Source organism: Fundulus heteroclitus, unplaced genomic scaffold (assembly GCF_011125445.2).
Source record: "Fundulus heteroclitus isolate FHET01 unplaced genomic scaffold, MU-UCD_Fhet_4.1 scaffold_95, whole genome shotgun sequence".
NCBI classification, from domain to species: Eukaryota; Metazoa; Chordata; class Actinopteri; order Cyprinodontiformes; family Fundulidae; genus Fundulus; species Fundulus heteroclitus.
This window is the reverse complement of record NW_023397417.1, coordinates 802,021-825,242: the sequence shown is the minus strand read 5'-3', so window position 1 is coordinate 825,242 and position 23,222 is coordinate 802,021. Positions and strand designations below refer to the sequence as shown.

Genomic DNA, 23,222 nt, shown 5'->3' with positions numbered 1-23,222 from the left:
GATAACAAACTCATATTAATTTCAGAATATGAAACATATTCTGTTTGCTGCTGAATGAAGTAAAAAAAATATTAAATTTTATTTCTGTTTTTTGAGTGAAAAGTGGTGAAGATGTATCATATTTTTTTCCATTGTTACATCTCATATATAGTGGAGGTTTGTTCATGGTGAAACCATGTTTTAATCAAACTATAATAAATACGCATAACTCTAACCCTTAATAAAAGCTGACTAGTTGAATTGTAAGAGGTCTGTGTGAAAGAAAGGAGCCTGAGCTGAGGTTAACCAAATTGTTCCATGTTGATGTGAAACTTTGCTGCTGTTTGGTTGCAGTCAGATTTACATCTCCAACTTTAACTTCCTGTTGAAATGTGGTTTCAACTGATGAAACTATTGTGCTGGAAATCAAGAAGAGGTTTGTGTGAAACATCTTTGTATAATCTAACCCATGTTAAAAGGTATCATGATGCCTAAAATACTCTAAATGGGTTTGGGGGTTAACCCATAGTTACTGAAATAAAAGCCTTTAAAGTTGGGTATCATTAAATAATAATGTCCAAAGGACCGAACTCTGAAGAATTGCATTATCTTTAGATTTTACTGACAAAATATCGACAGACGCATGAAAATGCTAAAATCATCAAACAAACGTATAACTTCAACAACTGAACAGCTATTTTTTAACAGCTATCCAGCCACAGAAAATACATTATAAAAATGCCTCTATTTTTAATTGTTTTGTTAATTACTACCAGTTAGATGTACTCAATGGAAGGAATACACACTATAACATTTACCTAAATATGTAGTAGAGAGATGTCAAGATATTTTTAAAACTTTAACTGTTTACATTTATTGCAAAATATAGTTGTGTATGTTTTCCTGGATAGATATTTTTTTTTACCATTTTCCCACACTGATATTCATGATAAGCCCAAGAGGTTTTCTAATCTTAGAGGATAGGTTTTTAGTGTAATTTGTCATGATTTATATGTTTTTATTGTCTAAACATTTGAACTGTAACTTATGCATAACAACCATCAAATTAATCAATGCAGCAGAGTTTATATGCATATTTTTAAAATAAACATGCAACATTTCAGAAGATTTAACAAAGACATCAAACACAAAAGGAAAAAAATAAACAACTCATGAGAAATAAAACACAGGAACAATATGTGAAGAAATAAGATAACCAGATGACTGAATACAGACTAATCTGTTGTTTTTCTTGCTGGCCATAAAGAAGAAAAAACAAAACATTAACATCGAAGAAGCTCTGAGGAAATGTTTCTATTGAAAAATGCATTGTAAATAAAGAAAGTCTGCAGAAAACCTTAAAAATGTTAATACATAACTATGACACTATATACATAATTTAAATTGAATGATTGATGTTGGATATCTACATAAATTCATAATAATCACTGTTTAATAATTCAGTACTCATAAATTAAGTCTCCAGGAAAACTTTCCAAATTCTTACACTTAACTATTACACTATATGAATATTTGAAATGAAAGATTGAAGTTGGATATAAATTCAAGAATATTTGTTGTTTAATAATTCATCACTTCTTAAAACTATTTAATTCAGTTTATTTTTGGTATCTGATATATTTTGCACATTGGCCAGCATTTCCTTGATTCTGTGACAATCTCCCTCTGACTGTGACAGATAAATCAAGTGTAATAATTTTTTTCTTGCAGTTTTCAGCATGGATGCAACAAGCTCCATAAAACAGAATTTGATTCTAAATCTAGACAAAATACAAAGATAAAATTATATTTAAATCTCATTCATTCTCTTCGTGCTTCTTATCCATTTGATTGTTTTCAGAAGAGCAGGCCTCTGATGGTGAGGACGGTGCTGAAGGCCAGAGCTTTGGTGAACACCACTCGGACTCCGTTCATCAGCAGCAGGTAGAAGTTCAGCTTGGCTTTTTCTGGACATCAGAAAAACAGAGTTCAGACTAAAATTGAACAACAACCGCTGACTGCAGGGATCAGTGAGACAGGAAATGGTCAGACTAACCTGGATGAATGTTTCTACATACATCATCTGTTAGGAGACAGAAAAAAACATCAGTCACACAAAGATCATGAAAACTCTGACACACTTCCTGCAGATCTGTCTGTGGAAACATGTCTGATGAAAACTGTCAGCCTTGTTGCCTTCTTAAATATTCAGCTTTATTGTTATATTTGGTGTTACAACAAGTTGATTTAATCAAGATTTTTCAGCAGGTGGAAAACTCTGGGAATTGAATAGTTAGTTTAGAACGTGAGTTTGGTACCAGCTTCGTTGTTGCCGATCGCTCCGTTCATCTCACAGGAGTAGATGGTTTCGTTTCTGAATTCAGCAGTAGTGTAGGTGTTGTCCTTTGACAGAACGGCACTAGTGGGGCTCACGGTGACCGGACCATCTTTCATATTAATGGTGATGTTTCCCTCCTTTGGACGGAAACCTGTCACCAGACAGACATCTGGACCAAGATCATCTGTGTTCACTTTTTCGCCTTTCAGGGGACTCAAGACGAACAGGTTCGGAGTCACATCGGTGCCAGCTGTACCAAGAAAGATAGAAAAACGAGTTAAAAACAACAAGGACTAAACTTTGTCATACAAAATCAAGGTTTAATTTTTGTTCATATGATTTTCCCATATTTGTGGAATTGTTTTAAAAAAAATTCTAAAGAAATATATATTTGAGAATGATAATGTTGTCAAAAACATTAAAATAAAGGTTTTTATTGATCTTAAAGTGTCTGGTTTATGATACAATTACTTTTGTCCATGCTACTTCAGGCCATTATTTTAAAGTTTCAGAAATCACAATTTATTCTTGAAAAACTTGTCTTGAAAGCAAGGTTGTTGTATTGTTTTAATAAGATGCATCTCACTTCATGAATAGAATACAGAAGTTTCAAAACCCAAACATTTTACAGAGTCTGAAAATATTTCAGCTATATTTTTTTTGATGTTTAGAGCCTAGGCTTTTTTTGTGTATATTTTATATGTCATGATTTAGGTTGTTTGTGTATTTTGGACTTTTCTGGACTTTTCTTATCAGCCTCTCAGCTACTATCTAATCAGCTCAGCCACCAGTAATTAGCCCACATCAACTCCACCTGCTGCCAGTAATTATATTCAACTCTGGTCACCTGTTCACCTGGTTACATATACCTGCCTCAGCCAAGTCATCAATGCCAGAACGTCTCTTCTCAACTCTACTAGTCCCTATGTGCTCAGCCAGCAGGACTCTGCTGTTTAAAGTTGCCTTTGTCCGCATGCTGCAGTTCAGCCTTTCTCTCCATGAGTTCCAGCCGCTTGCTTTCGCCTATCTGGTGGTTCCCCGGTCTACTTCGCCTGTTCTGCTCTGTCCCTACCTGCATCTTCTGTTCTCCTGCTCATCCCGGCCTGCCTGCACCATCAGCCGTTATTCATTCTGTGAAGTCTGGTTCTGCTTGCCTGCCTCGCGTGCCACAACTCATTCCCTTCAATAAACCTTTTAAATTGTAACGCTGTGTACGGCTGAATATTCACCAGCATTACCCAATACATTAGGAACTCGGTCTGCCATGTCTCTTATAGAAAACTGTAACCTTAAATGATTTAAAAGCTAATCAGTTTCTTCTCACATTTAAGCGGTTTCTTTAAATTCAAATGAAGACCATCATATTAAACATTTATACAGCTCTTTGTAAAGCTGACATTTTATAAAAGTGTTTTATTTTTGAAGAGTGATATTTTGTCTCTCAGAGTTATTGCAATCCTATGTGCCAGATAATTTATGAAAAAAAGAAGGAAATAAAATTATCTGCTTAATCTACTTTTAATTTGTAATTTTTCTGAAAAATTACTAATGTGCATATTTATCAGCAAGTACGTTTTACCACAGCGATACCCATGATGTCACTACATTGTTAATTTGCATGGAGCTAGTTTATTTACTAAACATGTAACTCCTTCTCTACAGGACATATTTAGAAATCTATATAGCTTTAGGTTAAATATTTACATCCTTATTTTAATATGTTATCCAAACCAGCTTTATTAATAAATCACTTTACATTACCAAAAGGGCCAAAGTACTGTAGAGTTAATTAAAAAACATTAAAAGGACAAATACCCTTTCATAGACATAAAAACAAATTAATAAAATCCAAAATTTGATAAAAAGAAATATTGTGATATGACCTTTTTAGCATAAACTGAACTATATCCAAACAGCCAAAGTGTAAAACATAAACTGTCATTACATGTAATCATTTAAAAATAACCTAAGTTGTTTTATTTTTTTATTGTTAATCTTGCACCTTATCTTAAGTGTTAAGATGTTCCTGATTTATATTTTTAAGATCTCCTTTAGATAAAAAGATTCTTAGCTCCTTCTTCCTTGATAGAAAAACCTATAAAAACCCTGTCAATGTGCAGCTGTGATATACTATTCTTCCTTCTAAATGTTGACCCCAGAGAAATTTTAAATTCTGGTACATGTTAGTTTCAGCAGCTAGACCTTAATTTCCATAATCACAGTACATTTGTAGGTCTAAATTCTTCCTAATGCTGCAGTTGTAAAAGATTTTTCCTTAATTAGGGAAAAAACATGATTTTTTTCTAGTAATGTTACCTCATTCCTGCTGGAACATGGAGTAAGATGAAGATGGATTGTTGAGCTTCTCCATGTGTTTAGAGCAGCTGCAGCAGGTTTAGTTCTACTACAGATCAACAAATTTAAATCCTCCAAGAAACCAAGGTTCAAATAAAACTGAGGAGGCTGATGCCTTTCCGTACCTTTGACTGGATCCTGTTTATCAGGTCGTTTGGAGGAAACTTTGCTGAATTCAGTCCCTTTCACACCAATCTACTTTCATCGGGTAAAAATTGTGTTGAAAACAGCCGAAAGTGAGTTCACTTTCTGTTCAAAGAGCCGCAGTGAAGCACAGGAAGCAGACTCAGCGCAGCTCTCATCAGCAGAGACACTTTTTCACTAAACTATTCAATTTGATAAATCACATTTATTTGTGTAACAACTGCTAAATAGAAAAAAAAAACAGCTTTTTCTTCAAGTAATTAAAATTTAAAGAAAAATATCAATGAGTCAATATTGATAATGTAAATATATCTTGATGCACTTCCTTCATGTAAAGTTTCAACTAATTTATAAAGTTTTTTTCATCTTTTTATTACACTGTGATTGGTAAAAGTGATGTATAATTCATGGTGCTAAACTTTCCCCTACTTTGTGCATTTTTTGCTTTCCTTCTTTTTATGTGTTGTATTTTGTTTTCATAATTAAACTCATTGCTAATGATTTCATGTATCCTTGCCAATTTTATCAATTTTCTGTTTTTCATTATTTAATCACACTATTAGATTTTATTTAACTTATGCTTTTAGATTTTAATGTGTGTGCCAATATGAAAAGAACTTTGAGTGTGATTTTAAAAGGTCCCATACATCATAAATTAAAATTTATTTAACTTACTTAATTTCATCACCTGTTTAGACTCCGGTATTACACACTCCATGTGCCAATCAATCTGGAGGCTCTATGCATTTAAACATTTTAACTTAAAAGAATAAGTTTGTTGTGTACAGCAGCATTTTCAAATGCACCACAAAAGAAAAACAAAACTGATGAGGTTTTAAAACTAACACTAACAATTATTATTTTACAGTAAATACAAAACAGAACAAATTAAATAAAGGTTGTTCAACGAGAAACCATTTTTTGGTAAAGAAAAACAATCATGTCTTCAAACCCATATTAAACATGTATATTGAAGCAGATTTCAGCTTTTTTTTTTTCGAGAGAACTGCTATAAAATCTGGTGCAAAATGCATAATAAATACAAACAAATAAGTTGAAAGCTGAAAAAGTAACTAAATGGAGATTTCCCTTTCATGGAGCCAGTAGTTTTATTTAGACAGTATGTTTGTCAGTGGATTATAAATAAAACTAAACCCACATTTCGTGCCAAGACCACTTTTTAAAGAGAGCAAGAACGCAGGTTTTAAGAAATATTTTACATTTTCTTACCTGGAGTAACAGTGACTGTAGTTCCATCTCCCCAGTAGTCAAAAGCTCCATCACAGTGCTACATCTTCATTGACTGCTTGAACAAAAACCTGTAGCACTAAAATAGCAGCAAATAAGCAAATAAAAACCTGGATCCATTGGCAGAAAACACTTAACTAAAATGATTAAATGTACTGATGATCCTGATATAGTGGAGTGATCTTTTTCAAACAAAACGTTGTTTTAATGCCCAGTCAGATTCTAACATCTAATTGGACTCCAAATCATTTTCTCTCTGTATAATTAATTTAGACATGTTATTCTTCAACTTCTAAATACCAGGGTCAGTCCACACAGTGTTTACCCCATGTTCTGCAAATAATTGTGGTGTTCTTTCTTTTTTATTTCAGCATACTGGAGGATTACTGTCTCAGGATTATAATCTGAGGTTTTTGAATGGGTGTATATCAGTGTGCCCCCCAGTATATCACTGTAAAAAACCCTCATACAAAAACCTGAACCACCCTCAGGTGGGAAGGTAAAAGCAAAAGACAAACAATTGTGACTGTTAATGAATTTATTTTCCTTATTCAAATTAGTTTATTGGTTTGACATATTATATTTTAACTTTTTTATATTGTCTAAACATTCCTATTCTAATTTTCAAATGTTAAAATTAAACAATGTGCAAAGGCAATCAACTGATTCTGATTTTTTTTTTTTTGTTTGTTTGTTTGTTTGTTTTGCTCACCTATCAAGAAAAATGTGTGGCTTTTGTTAATAGTTTAATGCACTATTTTGATCAGTAACAATGCCCCTATACATTTACGCTTGTGTCATATTAAGATGTTGCTAAATGTATTCTCTTTAAAATAGCTTGCATAGTGTTTGAGAGTTCCCTGGTTATTTTTTTTTTTCAACTTTTTTCCAGACATCAATGTTCACTGGTGACCAAATATATATATGGACGTCTATAGTTTGTCAATAATTATTAATAACATATGCAGCAAAAAAATAAAAAATAAAAAAAAAAATCTATGTATGTTCAGAATTATCTAAAATGAATAAGAATGATTTAAGGCACACATGAGAGTATCCTAGACCTGTATAGTGTAGGGATAGAAAGAGACTGCAGAGTGATTTGGGCTGCAGTGAGAAGGTATGTCCAACTGGATCCCCTAAGGCAGTGGTTTTCAAACAGTGGGACACGTGAATAGCCTTGGCTTTTTTTTTCTAGAATATACAGTGCAGGTGGTACAGTTATAAAGGTCGCTGGGGATCTTCTAAATCCTGCTATACGAGACAACACCACCATCTGCTGTTTTGTTTGTACCTGCAGTCAGGAGTATGGGTAGGAAGAGATTATCTGTAATAATCAGAGCATTGGTATAACGTAGCTATGGTTGTCTGTAGACAGAAAATATTAATAAAATCCTGAAAGAGTATAAAACTTCATTTAACTGTAGTTGGTCCTTATTAAGGATGGCCTGGTATTATTTTTCATCATATTTTCAGGTTGTCTAGTTTGTGTCTCTAAATTTTATTGATGAGGTTCATAGCTAGTTAAAAGTAACACCTATGGACTTTCCAGAGAAAGAACATGTTGTGTTTAGTTTCATCTTTTCAACTGTAGGGATGCGTCAGGCTTCAATTTTTTTACATTGTTGTTGATATTTTATAGTTAATGAAATGTGGCAGGGCGGAAAAATTCTGGTTGTTAGAAACTGTTGTTATAAAATGTATTTAGCTGTTATAAAATGTGAAAGGCATTCTTGGCAATCTTCAAAGTGATGGCTTCAATGCATCAAAGAGAAAACAATAAAAGTTAAATTTCTGACCTGTGTTGAGTGGGATGGGGGAGCATATAATATTTCATTTTTTGAAGGGTAATGCAGCAGAAAACATTGGCATAAGGGATAAGTGCTGAAACTGGCAATGGGAATATCTGCAAACATCATATATACACTGCTATTTAGATTTGGGCAGGGACATCCTCTGGACACCTAAACATGGTAACTACTGGACAGTAAGCCCTATTCTGGGACTGTTGCTGTTGGAAAGTGTGGTGTTGATGATCCCTCATAGGGTTAGACGAGATCCTCTATATGATCAAGTCGTTTTCTCATCTGGTCAACTGCAGGACTGCTTTGGTCGCTTCTCAAAAATGTCTGGTCATTTGTAAAAAGTGTATTCTCAGTGATTCCCATCTCCTCACTGATATTGTTTTTAACAGTTTCTTAACTTATTTTAACTAATTTATTAGAACCAATAGAAAAAAAGCAAGTTACAAGCAATAATTCTTTCAGACAGATAAAAGACCACCGACCACCTCATCTCTATTTGTCTTCACTGTAGGCTATAGAGGAGGTCAAAACAAACTCATAATTCAGTTAGTTGAGTGTTAGTTGAGTGTACGCGCTTAGGTTGTATCCAATAAGTAAAGAGCAATTAAGTAAAGAGCAGTGTTGTAAAGGGAATTTGATCATAACACTGTATGGCTTCAGTGTATTCTTTGTATTATCTAAATGTGTTTAGTGACCCAACAAGTCCTATTAGAAAACTCAAAATGTTTTTATACACATGGATGTACAGAAGGCTTTGAGTGACTGTATCCGGCTGGTTGGCTGGTTTTTGTCCAACCTTGTCTGAGAGTTGTATCACTTAGCGGTACCTTACACATTAATAAACAGCTGTGTCTTCAGGCTGCAAACTCTGTCCTGATATTGTTACTGTTCCAGCAGAAGTGTCTCTGCTGTAGCTGAATTTGTTTTTCAGCTACAGCAGCACTCTTAGTGAAAGTATTTCCCTTCACGTGAAAGATCTACTCCATGGTTTTTCCTTCATGCTGTTTGATCCAACATAGACATCTGTCAAAGAGTAACCAGAGAGTTGACAGGTGATGGTCAAAGATTGTCCAGGCTGCACAACCTTAGAGTCTTGCTGGATAAGATCAATTCTGAAGATGCCTAAGAAAACATGGGAAAAAAACATTTTTATCATAATTAATCTGAAATATAGGTGAATGTATGTGTTGGTTTGAATCCTCCCAAAGGTCCTCAGCAGTCAGCAGGAGTATCAGAGTTACAGAGAACATAGACAATGCTAAAGCTAAACTAATGGGAGTTCTCTGTTCCTTTGAATGAGAGAGGTAGTTCACAAGCTAAACTTGCATGTTGCTGAGATTCAGGTGGTTTGTACTGACTTAATTTAGTAACAGTGTTATGCTTTGAATCCCTCTGACCTGTAAGCTTCTGAAAACTGATGTTCCCTAATGTACTGACTAAGATGTTATCAAGGAGCTGAAAGTGTGAGTGCTGAACGAAAGGTTTTAACTGTATTTGTTTGTATTTTGTTTGACCCTTGTCAAGAGGATTAGCGAAAAAAGCTATTGCATATTAGTGGTTAGTTCATAAAGAATATAAACAGAAGTAAAAAAAAAATCATATTTAAAATGTGTGTAACTTTGTACCTGATGATGAAAACAATATATTCACTTTAAATCTTGTGTTGATTTTTTTCCTCCCTATTCTTTTTATTTTTTAAGTTATACTGAAATATTGACTCCTCACATTGAGGGAATCTTTGACATTTCTGAAGATGTTATGACATAAAAATATTGCTTACGTAACATGGCTGTGGGTTCAGAAAGATCTATCTGCTCACCTCTTGTTTTAGTAGGGTAGTTGTAAGTGGTTTCTCATGCTCATTCTACAATGTCCTTTTCCCAAGTGATCAAAAATAATCACAAATTTTCCATCAACTTATTTCATATCCTGTACAATCAGAGAAATCCTTTTTGTTAAGCCTCTTTGTTTAACAGCAGATAATAGAGGAAGATTGGGAGGAAAATGTATCTGCTTACCTTTGTGGGAAAATGGGAGTTTCCTGGGAGACTTGAGCAACTGACAGCGGCTGAGGTTGAAAAGTGATGGTTATTGGTGGGTTGTTGATACTGAATGTCTCTTTCTTGTTTCCAGGAAAGAGCATGCAGTGGAGAGATCAGTGTCAGGGCACAGACAGCCAGGTGAGCTGGAGGTAATTTGTGGAGTGCAGGAAGTAGTTGTTCTCAGGAGTTTTTTTTACAGGAGCAGAGGAGAAAATAATGGCCAGACTCACACTGAGGTTATCCCTTTGGATCCACAGAGCTATTGACTGATCATCAGGGCAAAGGAACTAGAGCTCAAGCCAGGGCAGAATCCCGGTGAACAAGGAACAGACTTGGGTAAGACTAAGCAAAACAAGACCAATGGGCTTGATTACAATGCTGGAAGAGCTAGCCATCTGCTCCTTGGTTTTACAGGAGAGAGTAACAGCAACTGAAGCCTGACTGTATTCAATATCCTGAAGCTGGAGACCGATGGTTCAAATTAAATGAGAATATTCAGTGGGACAGATATACCTTGAAGAGATTGCTGATTTGCATCAGAGAAGGAGGGTCAAACAACTCGGTGTCAATGAAACGTAAAGTTTTTTTGATGGTTTATTATTACACTGTTGGACTTTTCTTGGCGTTTCCTCATAAAATAGTATTTCATGCTGTTTGCTTGTTTCTTTCTCTTTTTAACAACAGCAACCAAGCTTTGTTTCAACTAGGCTTGGTGTAATTTCAAACATCTAATAAATGGCCAAATTCATGTCAACTGTAAAAAAGAAAAGATCACAGTAACATTAAAGATGTCAATGTCTTATAGTTAAACCAAATTCCTGTTTTTTAGTTTTTATTTTTTAGTCAGATTTGGTCACAGCTTATCACTGTCAAGAACTGTATGCAAGTTAAATACATTTTCTAAAGACTACAGAAAAGCTGATCCAAGCTTTCTGGTGTTTTTATGTGAAGTCTATTTACCTTTAGCTAGAGATATAACAGTCACACTGTCACTTTCAATCCACTGTGGTATAAATAGGTAGTTAGTTTTGGTTATTAAATAAAATATTTCAATGTACAACCTAATTTTTTAAGGTATATCTATATGTTTGTTGTCTTGTAAAAGCTCCATCAAATATTAATTTTAGTGAACTACACCTTTGTTAATGCAACACATGTTTATTCCCTAATGGAGTTTAAAGAATTTTCCATTTTCATAAAAGCAAACTTATACTGAGGTTTATGAAAATGTTGCTTCCAATTCTTGTACAGCCACCAAAGGATCTTCAGTCACTGTGCACCCCGAGCACAGTAATAAACAGCTGAATCCTCAGCTTTCAGGTTTTTCATCTGCAGAACCAGCTGCTGTTTGCCGTTGTCTCTGGATATGCTAAAGCGGCCTTGGACTGACTGAGAGTAGCGTTTGTCACTCCCAGCCCAATAACTGATAGTTGCAACCCATTCTAGTCCTTTGCCAGGAGCCTGTCTGACCCAATGCATCCAATAGTCCCCGAATGTGAATCCAGAGGCTGTACAGGTCAGGGTGTGGGACTCTCCAGGTCTTTTAACTACTGGTTCAGATTGTGTCAGAGTTTGACCATCAATACCTGTTGAAATAAACTTAAAATTATTGTCATTCAGCTTTTCAGACTGTAGCTGAGGGACTTTGTTCAGATATAAATTAGTGTAAACTTTTACCTGCCAGGTACAAAGTTAAAAGCAGCAGCCCTGTCCTATAATTCATCATGTTAACCGGAGTGTGCTCTGTTCTTTGTTATGCTCTCTGCAGCCAGATAAGTACAAGTAGAAGATAGTAGAGATTTGCATTGACTCCGCCTCACAGGATGGATGGAACTTATCCCACATGACTTTACATCAGATTTTTCTAACATTATTTAAAAATTAAATATCCTATCTGATTGAGGTTTCTAAATACTTAATGAACATTATTTTGCAATTAACAGTTTTTTTAAAAAAATTTGAAGTTATTGGTGTTGTGTTTATAGCTTTGTAATGTATTTGTTGAAAATGTATTTGAAAATATAAAAAACATGTAAACAGATATATGGGAGAACTTTTAATCTCTTTCTATTACATTGACTATATTGAGCTTTCCTTTATTTAGGTTTACATGAAGTTGAATTGAACCACATTGGCATTACTTTGATTTATAATTAGGTTATTTTGGTTTTCTTTACTCCAAAGTAACCTTTCATGCGTTTGTTTTTGCTTTTGTAAAATAATTTTAAATTGATCCTCAACATGTCAACAGATTTTAAATTTGTTAACTTGATCTACCTTGTTTGTTAGATCAATTTCTGTATGTTGTTTTGGTTTTCTATTGGATTGAAGCATATATACGGATTTATCCCTACTGGCCTTTTTATTGTTCCCTTTTGTTACATTGACTTCTTTTTTTCTGCTCCATCATGATTTTGCCTCCACTCAGTAACACTTATTTCAGTGAACCCCAGTTATTGAACAACCACTTTTTCATGTTTTCCCTTCATTTCTGTGCATATTCGTAAAACCACAATTTGACTGTCAACAGTTCTTAAGATCAGTGAGAGTGATCATTCTTAAGTGTGGTGAGAGTGCCTCATCTGGAGGCTTCATGTAACATGTGCTCAGGCTCCAAGGGGTTTTTGTACAGATTCACTGATGTTTTATATCAGTGTGACTGTCTGGCACAATAGTACACAGCAGCATCCTCAGGCTGCATATTCTGCCCATTCAGAGTCACTGTGTTGCTGGAGGAGTCTAAGCTGTAACTGAACTTGTTCTTTAGAGAATCTTTCTGGTAGGAGGCATATCCAACACGAGCTCCACCGATCCACTCCAGTCCTTTTCCCGCCGGTTTCCTGATCCAGTGAGTGTGATGGCTACCCACAGAATAAGAGACCTGACAGCTGAGGACTAGTTGCTGCCCTGGCTGCAAAGCTACAGAGGCTGTCTGTGTCAGATGTTCACACTTTACACCTGTTGAAAAAAGAAAAATATTTTTGTAAAATCTAGTGTTTTTTTTCTGCAAATATTATGAAGAGGCTTGACAAACTCAGACACTTACATCCTGCTGCCAGCAGCAGCTGCAGTAGAGTTAGGCGGAACATGGTCTGTGGTAAAACACACAGCCTCAGGAGCTTTTTATAGCTGAGTGATGGAGAATCGCTCTGCATTTGCATAAAACAAGGAAAGGCACAAACTATGAAATTTCTTTCGTTTTACACCATCCATCAAGTCCAACAGGTTATTAATAAATATTCTTTGAAGCTGTAATATATTGGAAAGGGCAGACAAAATAATATAATATCCGCAGTAAGGTCATTAGGTTCTCAAAACGCTTCATTCTAAATTAAACCTTATATACAGTATGGGTGAAACAAAGTCAAATTAATTTTGCAACATTTACTTATATATGCATCTTTTTCACAGGAATACTGCATTTGTACTCAGTTATTGAACCCATAGACACTAATGGATTCCATATTAGACAGGCAGCACTTAAAAAATTCGTAAAAATTCTTCAGGCAATGACTCTTCATGGACAGACGGACTCAATGTCAGCGCAGACAACAATCTTAAGGATGCATAATTTTCCACTTAGAGTCAATGTGTTGCTGGAGTACTGAGCCTTTTTTCTTCTTTGCTGGCTAATTGTTCCAAGCTGCATGGTTTCCAAAAACAACCTCACAGGTAATGATTAGAAATGTAGTTGGCTGTACAGTCACAAGGAGTGTCTGTATCAGCGGATCACACTCCCTTGCATCTGAAAAAGAGATTATTAATCTCAATGGTAACTTTTCTGATTAAATAAAGGTTTTATTAAAAATAATGTGCATCAGAACCAAATCTGCCACAAGGTTTTTAGACATTTTTCTATCATTGCATTATGTGACATTTTTGCATTTCATGATTGTCTGCGTAAATCACAAAAAACACTGCGAAGAGAAATAAACTGATGTGCTGTGGTTTAAGTACACAAATATAAAATGGTTTTGGGCACAAAATTGAAGCCTTAAGAGATTGTGATAGAAATTGGTAGAGGGGCAGATTCATGTAGCTTCCCTTTACAGAAAGCTGTCAGGGAGTCCATGTTGCAAAAAAGAAACTACGAGAATAAAACATGTTATAGCAGACATAGTAACCAGCTCTACATTACCAAGTGCAATCCAAAATCTTTGATTAAATGGTGTATAGCTTGCCACCACTAATTTTTATAGCAGTAGAGAATCTGGAGTCTCTGGATTAATCTGTGGAGTGATTAATCATGATTCTTTGGTCTGGTAATGCAATAGAGCAAGCTGGGTTTAGCAGTTACCAGGAGAGGGCAGAGTAGTCACCTTGTGATCCATAAATAGTAGGTTAGATTGTAGTTTCCTTCTGCCACATGCTAATTTTCCTCTGGGCAAAGCAAGTTGAGTGGTAAATCTGACTAGAAAAACCCTCTATAAATTCAGTAAATTTACTATTTACAAGGCTGCACACCTGTGCACAAAGCAAGGACTATACAGACAGTGAAGAGCAAATTTAGAGTGGAAGAACATCCTCGACCTGTACAGAGTTCTGACATTAACTCAGTTTAACACCTTTGCCATGAATGAAGGCAGAATATGGTTAAACAAAGGATAAAGAAACCCCATAAATACACTTGTAAATCTTGTGATAAATCTTCCCAGACAAGTTGGAGCTGTCGCTGGTGCTGCAAAAGGTGAAATGTATCCTGAGCACACGCGTGTGTGAAAGCAGATATATTTTATATTGTTGTGAACTGTGCAGAATTTAAGTTAAATCAGTGAAGTGTGTCTTTTGGGTGTATGTTTTCCCATTTTCTGTGAATTCCATTTGCTTTGTCTTTGTACATGACTGTAAATATTCAACTCACTATTTGTTTCCCCACCAATCTGTATCATAAAATCAGCACCAACAAAAGGTTGTCTGAAGCACAGAATGTGAAGAAAAAATGTTTTTGCATTCAAATCTTTTTTATTTGAAATCTGCTTCTGCTTCAATATGAAAAAACAGACAATTTAAACGCTTAAAACTTCAGCTGTTGTCATTGTGTTTACATACTGTGTGTGTGTGTGTCCGTGTGTGTGAGTGTACGCGCTTAGGTTGTATCCAATAATCAGCCTCTACTGCCACCTTTGGGTGTTGATCTTTCATAAGCTTTACTGAAGTTTTTGTACAGCCTCTCTGCTTTATGAACCATTGTGCTGCTGCTTTGGCACAGTAATAAACAGCAGTATCCTCTGGTTTTAGGTTGGACAGGCGCAGATGAACCATACTGTCACTGTCTGTTCTGCTTATTTCAATACGTCCTCTCACGCTGCTGGCATAAACGTTCCTGCTGGCATCCGAGAATCCACTACCTAGCCATTCTAATGATTTTCCTGACGTTTCCCTGACCCATACCATAACACAGCAGCTGAATGTGAACCCAGATCCTCTGCAGGAGAGACTGAGAGTTTCCCCTGGTCTCTTCACCACTGGACTGGAAGGTAAGGACTCCATTTGTTGACCTGTGCAACTTGTTCCGATAAAAGACAACGAAGGAAAGACGATCAAACATTTTCAAAAAAGGTAATGTTTTGTGAGATAAACCTGAGCAATTTATGAGAACACACATGGCAGAGAGACAGAAAGCAGCACAAGAGTGACTATCTTCATCCTGTCAAGGCTGACGATGTGGTCTGTGATGCTTCACTCAAAGTGGATCTTCAAGACGCATTAGCAGGGCAGAAATGCTCCATACAAACTAAATATTTGCATCAGGAAATATTGGGGGTTGAGTGAGTCATCTGTTGATTGGAGAACGTAAACATATAAATGTCAGATTGGGCTATTTAAAAAAATGAAGAAAAAAAAAACGTCATCATCTTTAGGGAGGAATGATGGGTTTAACAGAGGACTTTGTAGTCAAACAGCTTCTCGTGTCGTTGTTTGTCATCTCCGTTCAGACACCACTACAACAGACCACCTGCCCCAATCTCCCCCAAACTGCATATATATAGTATGCATTTTTATCAGTTATTTCACAGCTTTTTTGACATTGTTCTTCATTAACAACATTGTCACAAGCCATTTAGTGTTTGTGTTTAGACTTTATCACTTGTAAAGTAAGCAGTGAATTTATTTATCTTTATTTCAAGAATTTCTCTCAGCATAGTAAAAGCTAAATTCTGAATTAAAGGCATACTATGCAACATTTTTCAGTTAATTAATGTGTTCCATACCGTTTTGGATGATTAAATGAGTCATTTCAGGTCGAACAAAGGTTTTCTCGGCCGCCCTGGTGGTCTGTGGGGGAAATACCGTACTTGCAATAGCAAGAGCCCTCGGCCCGCACCCACAGGCTCAGAAGTTTCGTGCAAGACCGCCAGAGTCGGTCTTGCTTTACGGCGAGAACTCCATGTGTTTTTGCTCTGCCATTCACTATAGGGTAGGTCACGCGTGACGTCAGCGCTACATCCGGGTCCTGCGGGTAGGCAAAAGCAGAACTGTTCCTGTCTACTATCATTACAAAATGGGTGATTTAGAGCGTACTTTTACTACGTTTATTTTTGGAATCTAAACAATGCCTACGACTTGTTGTGCTCCCGGTTGCACAGAGAGGCATTCCAAATCGTTGGATGTACGTTTCTGTCGTTTACCGAAAGAGGAAGGACAAAGAAAGAAATTGATAATTTCAATGAAAAGAGCGTAGGCAGACACTCCCAATGGACTGGAGGGCCATCATACTACGACAGAATTTGCAGTCTACACTTAATCTCCGGTAAATACAACTTAATTCTGCTCCAGTCATTGTTCTACTTAAATAGCGGCGGAGGGGAGGTGGCGATCGCTACACGGACCGGAGAAGCAGCTGCTGCTGCTCCAGACAGCGGCTGCATTACGCCCCCGTTCACGGGCGCTAGTACTTCTGTGTTTACGCTGCAACGTCGCTGACACCCCCACCCATTTTAACAAGACAAAAACACCAAAATAATCCGTAGTGAATGATGTTTTTTTAACCTACCGGGCGGGTCTTCGTCTCTGCTGAGACGCGGTCTATGTCCGACGCCGCTTTGTGCTGTTGCACAAACATGTGTGAACAACATCCATCCATCCATCCATTTTCTGACCCGCTTAATCCCTCATGGCGCCGCAGGCGTTGCTGGAGCCTTTTTCCCGATATAACATAATTGTAGCCGTCCAGTGATTTCAGGGCTTTCATGCTCTCTCGTGTGTACTGGCCTGCCGTGTTTATAAGGCAGCTGTATGTCGCGGTACGGCACACTTGGCCAGCATTTCACAGACTCGCTCCGTCCCTTCAGGCTTTTGCTGTGTGGATCTGGCAATCTGATGCCATCAACCACGCGTGAAAGCAACAACAAAGAACCGCGTGTTAACGTCAAATAAGCATGCAAGCATATCAAGTTTTTTTTTTTTTTTTTTATATTATTATTATTATTTCTATATATTTTTTTTTTTAATGTTGGCGAGGCGGTAGCGTGAGGCGGCCGCCTCGCCAAGATAGCGCTGCGGGAAGCCTGATGTTCATACTTTTCACTGTGTTAGTCATTGTTTGTACTGCCGTTTTTTTTACTTTTTGTTGCGTTCGCCTGTCTGCTAAGTTCAAAACAACCGCGCCTGGCTTGACGGAGGAACCAGAACAGCTGAGCATCTTTATGACAGTGCACTTTTACTTTCGCCCTCTGGGGGGAGCCTCGCTGGAAAATCAACCCCGGTTGCATAGTATACCTTTAACCAGAAATTCTGCTGCTTCACACATTCATATTTTATTAATCTTTTATACTTAGAACTAAAACCGATTTTAACTTATATCCACATATATATCCACTTTTTTAGGTATTGAACAGAAATCTTTGCATGTCAGACCAGACGTTAAAACCTAAACAGATATATTGATATAATGATAAACAGCTCATGTAACGCTAGTTACAATGAAATACATTTATTTCATTCTAAAATAATACTTTGAATTGTGTTCTTAAAAAGTTCAGTTTTGGGATTGCATCTGTATAGACTGCATTTATTTTACAACCCAAGCTGCAATTAGACTTCCAAAGAAAGTCTTTCTTTGGAACACTTTTAATTGTAATATTCCTTCCATTCCAGTGACATACTTTATATACTTTGCAAAAGTAAAAAAAGAAAAATACAGCAACATTTAACATAAATACTGTATAAAATCAGACATGTTTGATTAAAATCATCTTATTATTATGAAAATCTCCCAGCTGTGTTTTTTACCTCCCTGAAATTAAAGATGTGCCTACATTATCATCACAGCTGTTACTTCAAATGTTATATTATTGACAGACAAAATTTCTATTTATTTATTTAGTCAACTTTTTATTTGGTTTATTTTTACTAGCACTATTGTTATTTTTAGAATGAGTAATCATTTTCAATGAGGTATTTAGGAAACATTCATGTCAAAGTTACCAGCGGTAACAGGAAATAGAGGAAGTCGTTTTTGTACTAGTCCCCTGTTTTTTCTCTCATTGTGTCTCCTCGGGCACAGTAATAAACGGCTGTGTCCTCAGACCTCAGATTGTTCATCTGCAGATAGGCTTTACTGCTGGAGTCATCTCTGGAGATGGTGAATCTGCCTTGGACAGACTGGGAGTAATAGAAATGAGAACTGCCTGTGTGTACAAAAGCGATCCATTCCAGTCCTTTTCCAGGAGCCTGTCTGACCCAGTTCATGTGATAGCTGCTGAATGTAAAACCAGAGCCTGTACAGGTCAGTCTGTGGGATTCTCCAGGTCTTTTAACCACTGGTTCAGACTCTGTCAGAGTCTGTCCAGCAACACCTGCAAAAAAAAAAAAGTGTGTGAAACTAATTAGACAAATAAAGGAAAGCTATGGTAAGGATGGACTGATATGTTCACCTGCCCAGTAGATGGTAAACACCAGCAGTCCTGTCCTACAGCCCATCGTGTTTAACTGCGTGTTTGATGCTTTTCTCTGCAGATAAATAGAGCTGGAAGACATATTTTGCTTTAACTCCTCCCCCGAAGACCACCAAAACCGGATATGATTAAGATCAGTTAGAAAATTTAGAATTACTAAAAATCAGCTAAGATTTAAGCAAAAACAGTTTTATTATACATTATTAATTTTCTTCCATCAAGTGAAAATGGTAACCAGTGTGAAATGATTTATTTTATCTATTTCTTTGTACTTGCACAAAATATCTTTTTTGAAGAAGTTGTCAAAAGATTTTATTTTTACTTGACTTTTGTAGTATTTTGTACGTTGGGTCAAAATCTCCCTCTTCACTATGTGAAAAAAAAATTGCAATGTAATTATAAATAAAGGAAGGCTCAGGTTCATATCCCTTATTCTCCATTTCTTTATACCATGGCAGATAAATCCTAATATAAAGCTGGGCTAAAACACACACATCTATCTATCTATCTATCTATCTATCTATCTATCTATCTATCTATCTATCTATCTATCTATCTATCTATCTATCTATCTATCTATCTATCTATCTATCTATCTATCTATCTATCTATCTATCTATCTATCTATCTATCTATACAATTCATTTATATAAGTAAAAATATTTCCATTAACATATTTCTCCTGCAAGTTAGCTATTTGTGTTTGAACACATACTGGGAGGGAAAACTTAAAAGAAAGGCTTTCTGTAGCCTTGCTGTTACAGAAAGTGCCCCTAAATTATTTTGTGGTCTGTGGTGCCTCCGGTGGTGACTTCTTGTTAAAACTGTTCAAGCAGGGAGAGCTTTTTGCGCAGGGTTTCTGCTTTCTGTGTCACCGTGGATCACGGGCACAATAATAAACAGCAGAATCCTGATTTGACAAGCTGTTCATCTGCAGATACACCTGGTTTTTGCTGTTGTCTCTAGTGATGGTGAACCGGTTTTTCACTGAATTAGAGTAGTTGATGCTACTATCACTGTAAATAGTTACAAGCCATTCCAGTCCTTTTCCAGTAACCTGTCTGATCCAAGCTATAAGAGGAGTACCAAGCCCAGAATATGTACATGTTAGTCTGTGGGATTCTCCGGGCCTTTTGACCACTGGTTCAGACTCAGTCAGTGTTTGACCATCAGAACCTGAAATATAAAACAGTTTGTCAAAACAACAACATAAATATAATCCCATACTAATCTCATTTAACCCAAGCTGTGTTCTTACCGGTTATGGTACAAAACATGAGAAAACCAACAACATAAATTTGTTGGATCATTGTAAAGGTCACTCGTATCTGGTCTTCCTGCAACTTTTCTGTCACAGTAACTTTGTTTCACAAGAATTATAAAGATGCTGACTTTAACTGCTTTGCATTGGCTCCTCCTCTTCAAAAACAATGAGAATAAAAATAAATCTTGAACAGCCATTGAGAAAAGCCGTTTTTTAACAACAATATATTATAGCAATATTATTAAACATGGGAAGTTCAAGGCAGGAATTCTTAGCATTGTGGTTCAGTTTAATATGTAATGAACAGGCGATGTAGACTGGAGAACCACCAGAACAGGCAGAGCGAGCAGCTGGAACTCAGAGGGAAAACAGGCAGACTTATGAAGCATGTAGACACAGGGAACTTTCAACAGAAAAGTCCAGCTGGCTCAGAGCACACAGGAACTGGTAGAGGCAGAGCACATCACAAAGGATGAGATGGGATCAGGGGTCCGTTCTTCATACATTGCTTAAAACATCCAAGATCAAATGAGACATCCAAGATGATTTCATCCGGCTAATCATGATCCGGCTAATTGGGTTCTTCCAACACACCTGTTGTTTATGATTAGTATCGCTGGATTGATTTATCTGAGATAACTGCGCGTTCATGTGTCAGTTTAAAAGGGGAAATGTGTTGATAGTAGAAACAATGACCAGCAATGCTGCTATTGGCTGTTCAGCATGGCCAAAGAACACGCACAGTTTTTCTCCCAAGCAGAACACGAGCTTTTAATGGAAGGTTATGCCAAAATTGAGTCATTAATTAAAACGACAGGGCATTTGCACAGTAGTCACAAAAAAGTTACAAAAAAGAACCCAATATCCAAACTAAACTCATTTCTACAAACAGAGAGAAAATGTAATGCAACATATCTTAAGGTTAAATGGGAAAAATAAGCTAAAATAACAATAACTGATGATGATTGGGTAAATATTTGTAATTCTGTGATCCACACGTCAAGTTCTGACCAATGGAGGGAATTTTACTGGACATGTATGGTGTTTTTTTTGTTACACCTAACATTACAAGTAAACATTGTGATGACACTGAGAAGGCAAAATGTTGGAGGAACTGTGGGAGAGTGTCTGCAGGACATTTTCATGCCTACTGGGAATGTACTAAGATCGCATCCTACTGATCAGGAGTGAAAAAAGAAATCAATACTAAAATGGACTTAATTTACGCTGTGATTTTCCTACAGTTTTCCTGGGTAGTTTACCCCAAGAGCATGTGTTAGTCCGATAGATATCTCCTACTAATATTGATAGCAGGTGCAAAGAAAGCTATAACTCACAGGTGGCTTGATGCGGAACCACCATCATGTTCAGACTGGAAGGACATAATTGAGGAAATTCACACAATGCATGACTTTTTCATTAAGACTTGCCATTTATAAATACAATAAATATTGGGAAAAAAAATGGAACATTCATCGGAACTTGATACCAACTGTATAAGTAATGTAGTTACTTTTTCCTTTTTTGGATTATTCTTCCTGTCTGTCTCTCAATGCGCGATTAATTTGAAAAGCTCTGCACCTTTTATTCTTGCACCTCCAGCAACAGGTTGCTGTCGTAAAAATGGACATGGCTACGACAAATCTCCTCCCCTTATACAACTGCGATCTAATCCTGTTAACATGAAATAAGCCTGATTGCGTGTAGGTTTTAGCGGGTGATCTGTCCTCCCTGGTTGATGTCACAGTTAACAGAACGTCAGACCAGGTGTACCCACTATGAAGAAAAAAGAGAGAGAGCAAAAAGTGAAAAGCTGAAATGTCAACAGTCATTTCAATGCAATGCAATGCAAAACTGGAGAACAGTAGAAATCAGTAGAATGAGAAAAATAGGCCCGGATGTCCTCCAGTAGCATAAGCCTATAGAGATAGCTCAGGGTATGAGCCACTCTAACTATAAGCTTTGTCAAAAAGGAAAGTTTTAAGGTTAGTCTTAAAAGTAAACAGGGTGTCTGCCTCACGGACCAAAACTGGGAGTTGGTTCCACAGGAGAGGAGCCTGATAACTAAAGGATCTGCCTCCCATTCTACTTTTAGAGACTCTAGGAACCACCAGCAGACCTGCAGTCTGAGAGCGAAGTGCTCTGTTAGGAACATACGGGGTAATCAGAGCTCTGATATATGATGGAGCTTGATTATTAAGGGCTTTATAAGTTAGAAGAAGAATTTTAATATATATTCCTGATTTAACAGGAAGCCAATGAAGGGAAGCTAAAATTGGAGAAATATGATCCCTCTTGTTGATTTTCATCATAAGTCTTGCTGCAGCATTTTGGATCAGCTATCAGCTAAATATTTCAAACAAATGGCTATTCCCAATGGACAAAGGGACATGAACTTGAGTCTTTACATCATCTGGTGCAGATTTATGATCTACCTGCAAGACAACTTTCAGGAACAACAAAAATATTTAAATTAATGGTCTAGTTTAATATGTTTGTACTACTACAATTGTGTCATTGTAAACATTGATATCATTCACTGTCATTAAAAACGTTTGTAAGCAACTTCTGTGTATTTTATTTTAAAGAAAAACCTTAAAGAGATTTAAGGTTTAATTATAGGAATAATTTATTCTGATGCAGGTATTTTCTTTTGAATCCTGATTTAATCTAGTCATTAAAATACTGATGCAAAAACCCAAAGATTTTTGGCTTCAATTCATTTATCCAGTGTGAACCGTCCAGATCCCCTCAATATCTTCCAGGACATGTCCAACTAAACATGTTTGTTGTGCTAAGTGGTGTTAGAGCTCCCCCTGTGGTGTCTTCTTGTTAAAACTATTCATGCATCAAGGAGTTTTTATACAGTGTTTCTGCTTCCTGTGTCACTGTGGCTGTCGAGCACAATAATAAACAGCAGAATCCTCAGCTGTCAGGCTGTTCATCTGCAGATACACCTGATTTCTGCTGTTCTCCCTGGTGATGGTGAACCGGTTTTTCACTGAGTCAGAGTAATAGATGTAGACACTGGTTTCGGAGATACGAGCAATCCACTCCAGTCCTTTCCCAGCTGCCTGTCTGATCCAGCTAATGACAGGATTGCTACTAAACCCAGAATATGTGCAGGTCAGTCTGTGGGATTCTCCAGGC

At 36.6% G+C, this 23,222-nt stretch overlaps 1 protein-coding gene and 1 gene segment (V, D, J or C); both read right to left on the bottom strand.

Moving 5' to 3' along the window:
* LOC118562518 overlaps positions 1–23,222 on the bottom strand; it is a gene marked incomplete in the record, with an annotated part of 354,708 nt that overhangs the window by 131,659 nt on the left and 199,827 nt on the right.
* On the bottom strand, positions 12,562–13,000 carry LOC118562483. The segment is given in 2 exon segments: positions 12,562–12,869; positions 12,958–13,000. Coding segments are annotated over 2 exon segments (351 nt in total).